Raw genomic sequence first — 14,804 nt, forward strand, 5'->3', positions numbered from 1 at the left:
TGCACTTAAGACTCTCGATTTGAAGTTACTGCCTTTTTGCTTGCTGTTGTATTAGTAGTGTCACTAAGAAGAAATCTTTTTAAACTGTACAAATCTGCCTCTCTGGATTGTACCAACTTCCCTTCGCCCTCTGCTGTTCAGGTTTGGCCAGTGGGGTCACCCTCACTGCTGGGAAAGAGGGATGAGAATGAGGTGAGGTGGTTGTTACCCCTCCTTGCCATTCTCCCCCCCCCCCCCCGCCCGACATCTGTGTACATTGGCTGTGGGCTGGCCCTGTGCCTCTCAGCCAGGCAAGATCCCATTGCTTGCAGGATGGCCTCTCACCAGTGCCTGTGCCTATGCCAGCTCATTTTCTTCACTTCTGGGAATTCTTCCCTCCCTGACCTGTTAGGCCCAAGGAGTGTTAACAGCATGGCCCCATTGCTAGCCCAGGGAACCACACCGTCTTTTGTGGCTACCCTACATGAGTTCCCCTTTATCAGAGGGTTCTTCAGTGACTGAAATGGGGGAACTCCGTCTGCTGTCAGCCTGGACCCCAAGTGCTGCTGATAGATGCACAGATCAGATTGGACCCAGGGGTAGTCATCAACAGGTTCTGATGGAGGGCTCCTCCTATGCCTTCTGTGCGTGATAGAGGAAAAAGGTGGGCTTTCAAGTTAACTTGAGGGTTTGAAAGAATTTTTTTAATTTGAAATGGGAGTAGGAAGAGTAGTGAAGTTTGCATTTATTTGCATGTATTAAATTCTGAAATTTGAGAGTCAGGATTGCTCTTAGTCCATTCCAAAGAATTAATATACTGCTAACTACATGTGTGCAAAAAAAAAAAAAAAGAAACAATTTAAAATCTCCTTAGCTGCTTTTGCTAAGTGAAATGAGAAAACTTGCTGTTGATAATCACTAGGCTTTTTTACCTTCTTAGGCATAGCTCAGCCATCTCCTGAGCTGGTAAATTTGCAGAAACAGTTAAAGAAAGCAGAAGCTACTATCCTGTTAGGGCATAAGGAGTTTGAAAACCACAAGGAAGTTATGCACAGACAGCTGCAAAGTGAAGTGAGTACTGTTCTTTGGTTGGCCAGGTGTTAGGCCAGTCCACTGTGCACACATGTAAACTTGGCATATGGCAGGCCATTGTAAATCAGATTGGTTTTAACATCAAAAATTACTCCCCCACTATGCTAAGGTATCCTTTTCATCTGAGAAAATGCTCGAGTGATGATATGACAATATTCATAACAGTAATAAAATCCCGAGGAAAGCAAATTCATATAAATACAAAATTGTCCAAGTCCCAGTGGTGCCCACTGGTGTGTCTCTTGGTTCTTGCTCTGTGACTTAGAACTGTTGACACTCTGGTGTCTGCCTCATGCCCTGTAGAGCTGTTCTTTGAGATGAGTGAAAATGGAGGCGGGAAACTTGTGTGCTCTGTTGTTGTTTTCTAGGGCCCTGTGGGATACAGGCATAAAGCTGCTCAGAATGGGCAAAACAGAAAAGAGAATAAGCCGGATAAAAGACTTACTCCTTTTGAAGTGAACTGGAATTTTTTACATTGATTTCTTTCCGTTCTCTAAATCTTTTCAGATTGAGCATTCTGCAAAGCTGAAGGCCCAGATATTAGAGTATGATGCCTCTGTAAAGAGTTTAAATATGCAAGTGGCTGACTTAAAATTGCAACTGAAACAAACTCAGACAGGTTAGAGACATTTTTAACCTATAAATGTGTACATGTATGTGTAAAACTTCTGATGTATGTGGAAATATGATTATTACTGAAATTTTAGTAATTCTCAGTAGGGGAAAAGCCATAAAAATATGCTATCTTAGAAGTAAAACTCCCTGTCCATTTCAGGAATACCAACCGGTCATCAGCTAATGTGACTTGGTTTTATTAGATGCCCTGTGCCTTGGGAGAGCCTCATATCCCAAACAAGAAAGGTGTGATGATGATGTACCTCAAATTTATCGTGGACCTAGGCTTTTCTTTTATATTTGTTACCCTGATAATAAGATGAATCTGACTCTAGTGGTTTCACATGTTTCTTGAGAGATGCGTAAGCATATGGGAGAAGCGGGTGGCTTTTGTCACATTGACATACATAAACATTATATTGTTTTTACACCCCGATTTTGAGGTTAGTTGATTGACCTTGGGCACATTTAACTGGGACACAGACACTTGGAAGGGTTACTGCTATCATGTTACTATTGTATGTTTTCTGTGAGGATGCATGCTGTCTGCCCCTTCCTACTTCATAACTGAAGCTGAGATACCTCTTTTGCTGCTTTGAAGCTCAAAGGAAGTTTCTCTGTGTTTAGCAGTTGAACTAGTTTCCACACTTCCTGGTCCTGAGCCTTCCTCAGTTCCTGTTTGCACTTTTTCCTCCTCAGTTCTTATTCTCTTCTCCCGCACTAGTTTTGTTTTTATCTCTACTCATTTCTACTCCTTCCTGTTCCTTATTTTCTCTCAATTTGCCAAACTGCCCACAGCTGAACTCACAGTGATCTCGAAGGATGAAAAATAGTTTGAGGATGGAACATTTTCAAACACATGCATTACTCTGGAAGCATTGGTTGAGAGTAGCGGCCACAAGACTGGCTGTGCATGTACTGGCTTTGCTTAGGGAGTCCCAGCATCTGTACACCTCACTACCTGTGTGACCCAGCCTCAGCCCCCCACCTGTAATGTGGGAGGAGGAGAGTTGTTAGACTTGTGGCTGCAGGTCCTCACACCCTTATCTGAAACTTGGGCCTTACAGTGGTTTTGCCACAGCCCTGGGAGTTCCTGTAGTAAACCATGCTTACAGTCAAATGTGTGACTGTCCATGCTGGGTAGAATAAATAAAGATTATGAATGGTTTTCATCAGTTCAGGTCAAGTTTATCAACCAAGTGAGTTCAGGTCCGCTTAGGCTTTGCAACCAGATAAATTATGAATAAGTTTTCAGTTCTCAGAGCTTTTTGGATATTAAGATTGTGTATTATGGATCATGAAATAATAATTATGTATTAAGAAAGAAGGTCTATGAAGCTGAAGCTGGTACATAAAAAAGCTCCTAATAAATGCTAATAATTAGTATTACCATGGCTTCAGAAATTGTTTAGTGTGCATGTTCTTAATACTACCTCCTTTCATTTTTCAAAAAAATAATTAAATATGTTTGAATTATCTGTGCTCATTGGTCACATTATCTCTGTGTAACCTGCAGCCCTAGAGAATGAAGTGTACCGCAATCCAAAGACATCTCTGTTTCCTCGTCCTGTCAGCGGATTCATGGGGCCTCCTAAGGATGAAAGAAACAGGAATATCTTGAAAAATCTTCTCAAACAGGAAAAGCTGAAAGCAGACACAATTGCATCAAGGGTCTTAAGTTATACAAATGCAAGCACGGATGGCAGCTCCCCAGATTCTGACATTGAGTTTGTAGCAAGCACCAAGGCAAGAATGAAAGAGCTAGAGCGTGAGGCTGAAAGCTTAGAAAAAGCTTTCCTAAATTACCGTGGTAGAGTTGGTAGTGGTCAGTCCTCTGCTGCTAGAAGCCCAGTACCATCCAGGAGTCTGCCACCTGCACACTTGCAAGAAACTCTCGAGAACGTCATTTCAGGTTCCTCAGAAAGATGTATTTTTGCCGAGGAAGCAGCTGTGCCCAAGGTGCCTGCAGGCAACATGGCACAAGCGCTGGGCAATGCAGTCTCATGGCTCTGCAGAGGCTCCAACAGACGCCTTTCCTCCACTCCTCTTGCTAAACGAAGCCTTGATGGTGAAATGTATCTGGAAGGTAAGCTTTTGCAGAAAGGGTTGCAGGACCTGGATGGTCCTCAGTGGACCTTTTATCTGAGTAAATGGTAGCCCTAGACAGCAGGAAGGAGCAGAAAGCTCATGCTTAGTTGGGCCTGGGAAAGCCCTGGACCTTAGAAATCTCTAGCTGTGTCCTTACTGCACCCGTGGTTGCCTACTTACCAGTGGCTTCTTGCCTATGGCGCAACATTGGTGTGGGAAGCAATGGGATAGAGTGGCAAGTTCCAGCATTTTGCTTGGCATGCAGGTGTGTTCAGAGAATGACAATGGCTTTTCCCCTACTACTGATTAGCTTTATATAGTTTACTAGAGGCCTGGTGCACGAAATTCGTTCATGGGAGGGGGGATGTCCCTCAGCCCAGCCTGCACCCTCTCCAATCTGGGACATCCCTCTCACAGTCCTCACAATCCAGGACTGCTCACCTGCCTACCTTCCTGATTGCCCCTAACTGCTTCTGCCTGCCAGCCTGATCACCCCCTAACCACTCCCCTGCCAGCCTGATTGATGCCTAACTGCTCCCCAGCCAGCGTGTTTGCCCCTAACTGCCCTCCCCTGCAGGCCTGGTCACCCCTAACTGCCCTCCCCTGCAGGCCTGGTCACCCCTAACTGCTCTCCCCTGCAGGCCTGGGTCCCTCCCAACTGCCCTTGCCTGCAGGCCCGGTCGCCCCCAACTTCCCTCATCTGCCGGCCTGGTCCCTCCCAACTGCCCTCTCCTGCTGGCCATCTTGTGGTGGCCATCTTGTGTCCACATGGGGGCAAGATCTTTGACCACATGGGGGCAGCCATCTTGTGTGTTGGAGTGATGGTCAATCTGCATAATACTCTTTTATTAGATAGGATAGAGGCCTGGTGCATGGGTGGGGGCCAGCTGGTTTGCCCTGAAGGGTGTCCCGGATCAGGATGGGGGTTCCCTTGGAGTGTGGGGCAACCTGGGCGAGGGGCCTGTGGTGGTTTGCAGGCCAGCCACGCCCCCCCCCCCCCCCCCAGCAACCCAAGCGGAGGCCCTGGTATCTGGGATTTACTTACCTTCTACAATTGAAACTTTGTAGCCTGGAGTGGAGCCAAGCCTTCTGCTCACTCAGTGATGGCAGCCATTTCTGTTGGGATTTATTTATCATCTATAATTGAAACTTTGTAGGAGGCCTGGGCTGGCAAGGGCAGGCAGAAAGCTTGGCTTCCTCCACTGCTGGGGAAACCCAAGCCTCCTTCCTGCTCTTTGTGGCTGCAGCCATCTTAGTTGGGTTTATTTGCATATTTGCTCCTGATTGGCTGGTGGGCATGGCTGGAGGGCGTGTCTTGGTGTAGCGGAGGTGTGGTCAATTTGCATATTACTCTTATTAGATTTATTAGATAGGATAGGATAGGATTGTAATCACTGCATTTTCATTTAGGTGCTTGAATTATTAATGCTGTGGATCATTTATACATCATACTCAACTGTTTGCAAGAATAACAGAATTTCATTTCAAACTAATAGAACTTAGAAACCACATTGCTTTTTCCTCCATGTAATTTATTCTTTCCCTGATATCTTCTGCCCCTTAGGTCTGTGCCAGTCCCAAGTTGCTTTTCCCAGTTCTTGTTCAGAAAGAATGCTCCAGCCTTCATCAACTGAGTCTAGGCACAGCCATTCCTTCCATTCGCTCTCCAGCCCTCTGGAGCAGAAAGCTGAGTAAGTCCCATGTTATGATTGGCCCAGCCAAGTCTGGTTAGCTGCATGGGGCTCAGCCCAGACCTGTGTGGTGTTTTTATTTATTTTAAAAATACTGTATTTTTATTGATTTCAGAGAGGAAGGGAGGAGAGAGAGAGATAGAAACATCAATGATGAGAGAGAATCATTGATCAGCTGCCTCCTGCATGCCCTCTAATGGGGATCGAGCCTGTAACCTGGGCATGTGCCCTTGACCAGAACCAAACCCGGGACCCTTCAGTCAGCAGGCCAACACTCTATCCACTGAGCAAAACCAGCTAGGGCTTGTGTGGTGTGTTTTAAAGTGATGCTCAGGACCACATGGAGTGTAGAATTTGCAGTTAGATTGCAAGATGATGTGTGATCTTTGAGAATCATCTGAATTACCTGGGGAAAATTCCTTTTAGTAAATAAGTAATTTTTCTTTATTTGCTAAACCTGATGTGTGCACTATGCACTATGGTAGCAATAAGCATCTTCATAGTTCCATGAATAGACTGTGTGTATAGAGATAAATAAGCAACATACAAAATCTGCAAAAGCAAATAAATTCAGTTTATTTTTAAACTTGAAATAGTTTCACACATCATTAAAAAGTCATTAAAAAAATATTTTGGGCCTGGCTGATGTGGCTTGAGCATTAACCCATGAACCAGGAGGTCACGGTTCTATTCCTAGTCAGAGCACATGCCTGGGTTGCCGGCTCGATCCGCAGTAGGGGGCGTGCAGGAAGCGCTGATCAATGATTCTCATCATTGATGTTTCTGTCCTCTCCCTCTCCCTTACTCTCTGAAATCAATAAAAACATTTTTTAAGTCCAAAAAAACAAAATTCTAATTTGTCTATTGAGATAAATTCTGAATTGGTAGTGGGTTGTAGGGTCTGATTGTTGAAGCAGAATGGAATAGATGTATGTAGAAACTAGGCTGGGGGTGTTGAGTCATATGTGGGACTCCTGTCTGTGCATGATCCTTATGGAGGGAGACTCTGGCTCCTTAGTTCTGGTCTCCAGGCTGGACATCTGTCTGCTATCGATTCAGTCTCAGTGTACAGAGTTGAAAACTGGCGCATGTACCCATCATGGTCCTAATGCATGTAATGTATATCTATTTATATTGCTCTCTCGTAAATCCAAGAGGAGAGACAGGACACACCCATGTGGGAGTTAGGGCACTTGGATGCACATGAGGCTTGCAGTATTGCATATTCAGCTGACTCATGCTGATTCTGTATAGAATTTGTTCTTTTCAAAAAATGTTTTGTGGTTCTTGGAGAAATAAACAGCATTGAGAGTGCAGCATTATTCCTCGTTAACAATAGTGCCTGCCTCACAGTGTAAGGTGGTTCTGCGGAGTGCCTGAGCTAATGTCTTGATTACTTGGAATGATGCCTGGTGCATGGAGTGCGCCCAGTGCAGGGCAGCTCTCATTCTCACTGAGCACAGTTCATTCTCTAGAGCCTTTTCTTGAGTCACAAAGACTTTTCATAGTCCTGTGCTCTTGGTTTTACCCTATTATAGCTTCACACTCATTATGAGTTTTATTTTTCCAACCTAGTCTTTATCAAAGACAAACTGAAGTTCAAGACAGAAATGAATCTTCAAAGGTGGATGAACTATCTTTTAAGGATAATGAGGAACTTGAATCATCTTTTGAATGTAAGTTCAAATATAAGTTTAAAATGTAGAAAGCTAAGTCTTGGTGAAACATAGCCATTGTTATAAAAATCAAAGTAGTTACAAATTACATTTGTATTTTGTGATAAAAACCTAAAGATATATTGCTTCGTTTTTATATCACAAAGATTTTCAGGGGTACATTTGAGTTCCATTTTTCAAAAATTTCAGGATAACCAGTAATATCAAAGTTGGAGCTAAGCCCACAAGTGAACCCTTCACTTAATTTGTCAAGTTTGGGATTACCTCAGATTTAAAATAAGTGATTTTAAAATTTCTTTTATTCCTTTTTATGGAATATAAAGATGCCAAGTTATTTCCTTTAAGTTATATAGATTCTGTCGACTGCCTCAGATGTAGAAAACTCATTCTTAGTGAAAGAATGGAGGTGAAAATATATTAGCTTCCTTGTCTGGAAACTGGAGTCCTGGCTCTGCCCCTGCCTTAAAGTGTTCTCTAGGAGCCTACTGCTTAAGTACAAAATTGAGATGTAGAGTCAGTCAGCTCTGACGTTTTCTCCAGCTTGGGAAATCTTTATATTTGTATGTAACCTATCATTTCGCCATTGAGCTTCATCACCAAGTTTGAAAGTATATTTTGAACAATGAAAGGCCTTAGTAAAACTTGCAAATTCTTTGCAGCTAACTTTAGCAATTGTGTTAATGCCTTGCTATTTAAATGGAGTTCAAGTAATTGTCAGCAAGCCAGGTGAATTCTTCTGTCACTTTCCTGTTGGGTTATGAATCTAGTTTTGAAAAAAATCTAATTAAGTGTAAGAACACTTTGAGAAGCGATTACGTTGGCAGGTGGTTATGCTGAAACGTCTTAAGATTAATTCTGTAGGGAAAGTTCTGGCCTGGTCGCTTTGATTGAGACTTGAGCGTTCCGCAATAAGTTACCCCCATGCTGCACTGCTTTCTCTTGCTATTGTTAAGGACTCATGGGACATTCCTTTATACCTTTTGTAGATGCTGCGGACATGCCAATGCAGTTTGAAGTGAATGGCCTTCACCCAGCTGGCGACATGTCTCCCTTGGGCGCGGCTGCAGCCGCTCTTCCTGACAGATCTCTCTCCTCTCAGTATCCAAGTAAGTTTTCCTTGGTGGTGACTACAGGTAGTATGATGAGTACTGAATGCCAGTCTGTGCCCTGTAAGTTATTTCATGTATTGTGGGAGTGTACTTATTGTAAGCTTAAGTTATTCAAAGTTTTAGGGTTGGGGTGTTAGCAATGTTAATGACATTTCTGAAGTAGCTCCCAAACTGAACATGTAAAGAGGAGAAAACTGTGAAAGAAAGGTTTCTCATTTATTCTTCCCGGGCCAATGGCTTTTAATATGTTTTCCTTGTCCAAAGTCTGACAGAGCAGTTACCTTTCTGCTTAAGACACTTTTGCAAAAACCATTCCATCTTGAGAAATTATAGTGTAACAATGAAATGGTGGTTAATACCCATATACATCTTCAGTGTGATCGGTATGTTAATATTTGTTTCCTTCCTTCATTTCTTTAAAAATTAGGGCAGAAAAATCTTTATATTTTAGTTTTCAGAAGAACTGATGACACTGGAGAAAAACTGGTCATCAGACTTGTCTGGCCCACTTTCTCTTTCCTCTTAGCTTTTCCAGCTTACCCACTTCCCTCACCAGTGTGGATGCACAGGGAGGAAAGCGGTAGGGGGAGACTAGAGTTCATTCCAGCCAGGTCCTTTTCTCCTTGAACCAAATGGTTTAAGCCTTAAACTTGAGAGGAAGTTCTTAAGTAAAACCAGCTCTTGTCCTCCCAGTGTTTGGGCAGGACCTGTGTGTGCAAAGCCTCTTGTAAGTAGTTTCTTGGTTTAAGTCAGCATACTCAGGGATATGAGGAATTGCTGAAAGAAGCAAGAGACTCTGAAAAGGTTGTTGTTGCTGATTCCAGAGTAAATCGTTCTGGAAAGCACTCATTCAGCGAGACTTGATCAAGAACCTCCTGTGTGCTGGGCACTACGCATACTGCAGTGGGCCAACCCAAGCCCTTGCTTCATGGAACTTCTAGTGGGGAAGTTGGACAGTCAGCCATCACTGAGGATGTACAATGGGTACCCAGTAGGGGCAGTGGCCACCCAAGAGTGGATGTGGTAGGCATTTGGCAGAGACCTGGGTGAATAGGGAATAAAAATAATGTAATACAAGAAGGGAAACAACTGAGTTGATAGGTGTTCTGCCTCTGAGATGTAATGTAAATTATAATAATAGCTTTTAAAATTATTCTTAGTGTGTTTACATTGATGATTGAAAAATTCTCTTATGTCATCATTTCCCCTCTTCATCTGGGTACGAAGGGTAATGGAAAAGGCTGAAACTTGCTATCTTTGAGGTGCCCAGTGGAAATGCTGCTTTTCTTTGCTCTAACATCCAAAGAGATTTCTGTATCTACAAAGTACAATCATGTGCCACTCAACAGCAGGGAAATAATCAGAAATGTGTCCTTCAGGGGTTCATCGTAGTGCCAAAATCAGAGTGCGCGTATGTAAACCTAGGTGGTACAGCCTCCTGTATACCCAGGCTGTGTGGTCTAGCCCAGTGGTCGGCAAACTGCGGCTCTGTTGACTAATGAGTTTGCCGACCACTGGTCTAGCCTATTGTCCCTTGGCTACAAGCCTGTATAGCACACTCTGTACAAAATGCAAGATTAAATCAAGCACAAGAGAAAATGATGCCATCAGGTGACATGGTAATAAACATGAGCTATATGAGAATGCTGTCTGTACAACATGGGATGCCGTTTTATAGCAAACTTTTTTTTTTATCAGAAAGAGACCACTATAAAATAATGATAAAATGTATAGTGTAGTAAATACATAAACCATTGACATGGCCATTTATTATCATTATCAAGTATTAGCTTCTAGACGTAGTTGTATGTGCTGTACTTTTATACGACTGGTAGCACAGTTGATTAGTTTGTGTCAGCATCTCCACAGACACATGAGTAATATGTTGCGTTAAGTTACCATGGGGTGATGGCTGCACCACTAGGCAAGAGCGATTTTTCTGCTCCATTGTAATCTTATGGAACCACCATCATATATGTGGTCCATTGTTGACCGAAATTTTGTTATGCAGTGCATGACTGTATACTCCACAACAAAGTTGTAGTCCTTTTTTTTCTTTATCTTTTAAAGTCAGCAACCAAACAGCATTCCTATTTTGAGGTTGCTGTTCCATGTGATAAAGTGATGCCATTCAGGAGTAACCATTCTTCCAACAGCAAGGAGGAGATTGCATTTCTGTCTGTGGAAATGATCAGCTGATTCCCCTGATATTTGAATTTCATGACCAGGAGTATGAGACTGAAAAGACTGTTCCTTCTGTCCTGTTAGTAAAATGAAATAAGTTCCTGCCAGGGACTTGGAACAGGGCAGAGCAAAAACCTTTGAATTTTTGTTCACCAGAGAACATAAAAGGCCTATGTTCTCTGGTGAACCTGTGAGTTTTTGTCTCTTAGCATTGCTGGGGGGAAAGTTTAGCCAGAAGAGAAAGGCAAGCATAATGCTCTGTGGGGTTGACATTGAGTTAAACCTGTGACACGTGGGGACTTGTGCTTTGAGCTACAGGGAATAGACAAATAATTAAAGCCCAGAACAATAGATGTAGGACAAACACACATGGTTGTGACAAGGCAGGTACAAAATACTGTGTGAATGTGATGGTGGAGAGGTAACTGTCACTAGGAATAAGGAGGACCTCACTGAGGAGGAGGCACTTAAGTGTGGGCTTCCTCAGGGATAGAGTTTTATGGGAGAGGTGGGAGGAAGGGAGTGTCAGGTTAGGGAGAGAGTGAAAGCAAAGCACAGAGCAAGGGTTCAGCCAGCAGTGAGTCCGCTGCTTAAGGTGCATTGTTCCCAGTGAAGAAGTAGGGTGCTATAGCAAGTCAGTCCAGAAAGAAAAAGGCAGATTGTCAGTGCCTAGAGTACAGTGGGTCTGGGCTCCACTGGAGCAGATATAGGAACAGAAATCTAGGTCTTCTCTTCAGGAAATGACGGGCGCTGATGAAGGTGGGTTTTTTGAAGGCAGAGACTGATGTCGGAGAGCACACTGACTAGGTTATTTTAGCCGCAGCTGTCTAGGTAAATGGTGAGAGGGACTCTTAATTGCAGCAAGGTGGGGAGTTAGAGCCTGTAAGCCCTGGTGGCTGAGTGAATGTAGTGTAGAAAGGCATGATTAAAAGAACAGGAATGGTAACTTCAGGTATGAAGCTGATGTCATGGGATTTTCGTGTGTTGATGGCGGGGAATTCGTCAGAAATGTTGTGAGGCTGGGGGGAGAGATCAGGACTAGAGAAATAGCCGTAGGAATGATCAGGGCAGAGCCGATAGCTGAAACCCTAGGAAAGGATCAGCCCAGGGGAAGTGGGGAATGATGGCGAGCTGATTAGGGGGGCGAAGAGGTAGGGTGCTGGTTTTGTACTGGGTGGGAGAGGCTTGAGTGCCCTTGTGGGAGTCGGGAAGAGTTATAAATCAGGGACTATTGGTTAATTCAGAATCCTAAGGAGCGTTACAGAGATTACAACCCATTGTGGAGGTAGAAATGCAGGGCGTGGGGAGGGCGGAGGAAGGAGAAGAGGTGAGGAGGATAAAGAAATGTGATATGGAGGGGAGGACAGTTGAAGTTGTTCGTGATAAGGGTGACTTGTGTTCATCTCAGTAAAGCAAAAGGCGGGTGCCATGCCAGGAGTGGGACTGGGGGCTGCCAGACCATGAAGTTGGATCAGCAGGCCAACACAGTCAACAGAATCGAGCAGGGCACCTGCATGCCATTCCTGCATTTGTTGGAAAAACTGATGCTGGAAGCTACTTGCCCTTTATTTTCTGTCCCTTTAGGCGCAGATGAGAAAGAAGTAGGAGAAGAGAGTGAAGAAGAAAGAATTTGGAACCTGCTGAAAGAAGAAAAGCAGAGAGAAGAAAAAAGGCAGAGTGAACAGAAAGCTTTGGAAAAGGAACGAAAAGAACTAGAAAAACTGGATCAAGAAAGGGTAATAACTAAAGCTAAGTTCTCCATGTTAGTTTCTGCATGGTACACCGTTAGTGTGAGTCCTTAGTGTCCCCTAAAGACATAGCGGTAGGTAACTTTCAAAAAGCCTGCTACAGGCATCCTGATCCTCTCCTGTGCTTATGCGCACTGAGAAGGGGAGCTTTGCAAGCCTGTGGGCATGCATTCTCAACTGGTCCTGAAAACACACCTGGAAAGGGGGTGGACTCTGCTTTGCTGTAGATCTTTCCTGTGTAAGTGGGGTTTCCAGGTCAGCTGGCTGGGACCAGAGGAAACTCGGGAGGTGGCTTCCTCAGGCTGCCCTGCCCTACTCCCTCCTGATTGTCTTTGCCCTTCTATGTCTGGATTCTGGTCCCTACTCAGCCACTTCCCATACCTGCTGGACCTTACATAGATTAATCTTCTTATCATGTTCCTTGAACTCCTGGTTCATTTGGTCGGCAAACTGCGGCTCTTTGGCCCCTTGAGTGTGGCTCTTCCACACTCTACCACAGCCTGGGCGAGTCTATTTTAAAGAATTGGCGTTAGAAGAAGTTTAAGTTTAAAAAAGTTGGCTCTCCAAAGAAATTTCAATCATTGTACTGTTGATATTTGGCTCTGTTGACTAATGAGTTTGCCGACCACTGGTCTAGAGCACAAGACCCTTTAGACAAAGTAATCCCATCCTTCATTACATGACTTCCTGTCCCCTTTTGATGGTAGCAATGACTTCAATGAAAAATTTTCAATGACTTCAATGCACATTTTACGTAAAAAAGATCAGAGTTATATATTAAGTGTTTTTAAAATGTATATGTGTATTTCCTATTTTGCTGGCCAAAATTTGACAGCGGATAATTGAAGAGTCTTTGAAGACTGAAATGGAGAAAGAAGTAGAAGAGAGTGTTGAAGAAGAAATGAAAGACAAATCTGCTTGTGGTGAAAACGCTTTGGAGAAATACATGAAAATTATCCAAGAGGACCAAGACTCGAAGAAGGTGGATAAGGTACTGATGCTGTAAACCGGAGGTCTGTAGGTGGGGGCGCAAGGGCTTCTGTGGTTTGTTAGAAAACTGGGATAGGAGTCTGCCTTCTCTATCCCATGGTACGCCCATAAGCGTCTGTAAGGACACCCCAAGCCCTAAGTGATAGCCCTGACCAACTTTAAAATAATTTTTTGTGAGAATTTTCAGCTTGAAATATTCAAGAACACCCAAATTGTAATATATTTATTTTTATAGTATTCATTGCAAATTGATTTTTTAAATTCAAAATGTCGTGGTATGTGGGGATGATTTCCATTTTGGACGTGTGGCAGTTAACTGGCTATTGGAGACAAAAAGGTAAAGGGAGAGAAAATCCAAAGTTCAAATGTAGCCTCAAGTCTCTTAAGTGTATTATATTCTTGACAAAATTTTATCACTTTTGCTTGGGTAAAAGACTGAACAGGTCTTGATTTGTCCAGCTTTGTAAAGGTTGAGATATCTCATTTTCAGAACAAGAATGAAATTAATTAAACTGCTATCAGTGAATAACGAATGCATTGGTACTAAGATAAGTCTGGAATACTATGGCTATTGAGAATGCACATGAGATAGTTTGAGCTTGCTGAATTTCATGTCTAAAAGTCACCTTTTTGGACCCTTAAATTATATTTCAAAAAGTTCTCACAGAGATATCAGAAGTGCTTAATACATTAATACATACTTAATTTCAAAATTATTCTTCCCTCTCTTGATCAGAGCTCAATCAAGAGTGTTGGCGAAGGCTCGCAAGTGGACACGCTGCCCTCTAGTGACAAAGATGAAAGGTATGCTTTCCTTACCATTGTGTTCTTACCCAAACCATTATCAGATTCTGGCTTTGTCAGCCAAGGGCACCACCATTCAGATGTAGTCTGCCTCTAATAAATTATTGGACTAATCAGATTACTAATTTCAAAACAAATCTGTTACATTTTGAAGTTGTGAGATTGCTACTGATACAAACTAAGTGAGGGCAGAAACCCCACGGGGAAGGAATAGGAACATTAGAAAGGTCCCCGAATGAACTGACAATTTAACAAATTTTTGTCTTTCCCTAATTTAGTTTCACAGGCCTGTCTCATGAAGAACCAGATGACTTTTGGTAAACACATGTGTTGCCCACCTTCTTTCTCATGTAACACAATAAAAGGCCTATGTTCTCTGTAATAAACAGAATTCTCAATAAAAATTGTTTCCATAATCCAACATGGTTTCTTTTTTATTTCATGTGGTACTCTAGTGTATAAACCAAAAATAATCTAGTCAGGAAATTCCTTTTCAAAATTTCTAATTCTTAGGCCTTTCATTAAACTAGAATGAGCTGCTAGGGTTTTTCCATGTTTTTGTGTTAGATTTTATTTCTTTGAAAACTTATTGGTCAGATTCTAATCCTGCATTTTGGAAGTTTCTTCTGTGTTTCCTGCTCTCCAGAGTTGGGCTACTGCCTGTCAAACTGGAGGCCCTCTTCCCCAGCACTATCCTTCTGATTTGTACCTGAAAATAAAGACACAGGTTTTCCATTCTAGCTCCAGAAATCGTATTGTACACTGGGCTTTGCTTCTGACATCTTTATCTTGAGAATGAACCCAAACCCTGAGATGGTAAGAAGAGAA

At 42.9% G+C, this 14,804-nt stretch overlaps 1 protein-coding gene across 1 annotated transcript in view; it reads left to right on the plus strand.

Moving 5' to 3' along the window:
• The window catches only part of OFD1 (OFD1 centriole and centriolar satellite protein), a 35,193-nt gene extending 20,796 nt beyond the window's left edge, over positions 1-14,397 (plus strand). Inside the window, exons 14-23 of the mRNA XM_054720384.1 lie at positions 920-1,050; positions 1,579-1,690; positions 3,203-3,772; positions 5,339-5,465; positions 7,041-7,141; positions 8,128-8,247; positions 12,019-12,170; positions 13,018-13,173; positions 13,909-13,976; positions 14,255-14,397. Of these exons, the coding sequence (XP_054576359.1) occupies positions 920-1,050; positions 1,579-1,690; positions 3,203-3,772; positions 5,339-5,465; positions 7,041-7,141; positions 8,128-8,247; positions 12,019-12,170; positions 13,018-13,173; positions 13,909-13,976; positions 14,255-14,297 (1,580 nt within the window). The 3' untranslated portion in view covers positions 14,298-14,397. The remainder of the gene's footprint in view (positions 1-919; positions 1,051-1,578; positions 1,691-3,202; positions 3,773-5,338; positions 5,466-7,040; positions 7,142-8,127; positions 8,248-12,018; positions 12,171-13,017; positions 13,174-13,908; positions 13,977-14,254) is intronic.
• Positions 14,398-14,804: the final 407 nt, after the last annotated feature.

The sequence above is a fragment of the Eptesicus fuscus genome, chromosome 1 (genome assembly GCF_027574615.1).
Source record: "Eptesicus fuscus isolate TK198812 chromosome 1, DD_ASM_mEF_20220401, whole genome shotgun sequence".
Classification (NCBI taxonomy): Eukaryota; Metazoa; Chordata; class Mammalia; order Chiroptera; family Vespertilionidae; genus Eptesicus; species Eptesicus fuscus.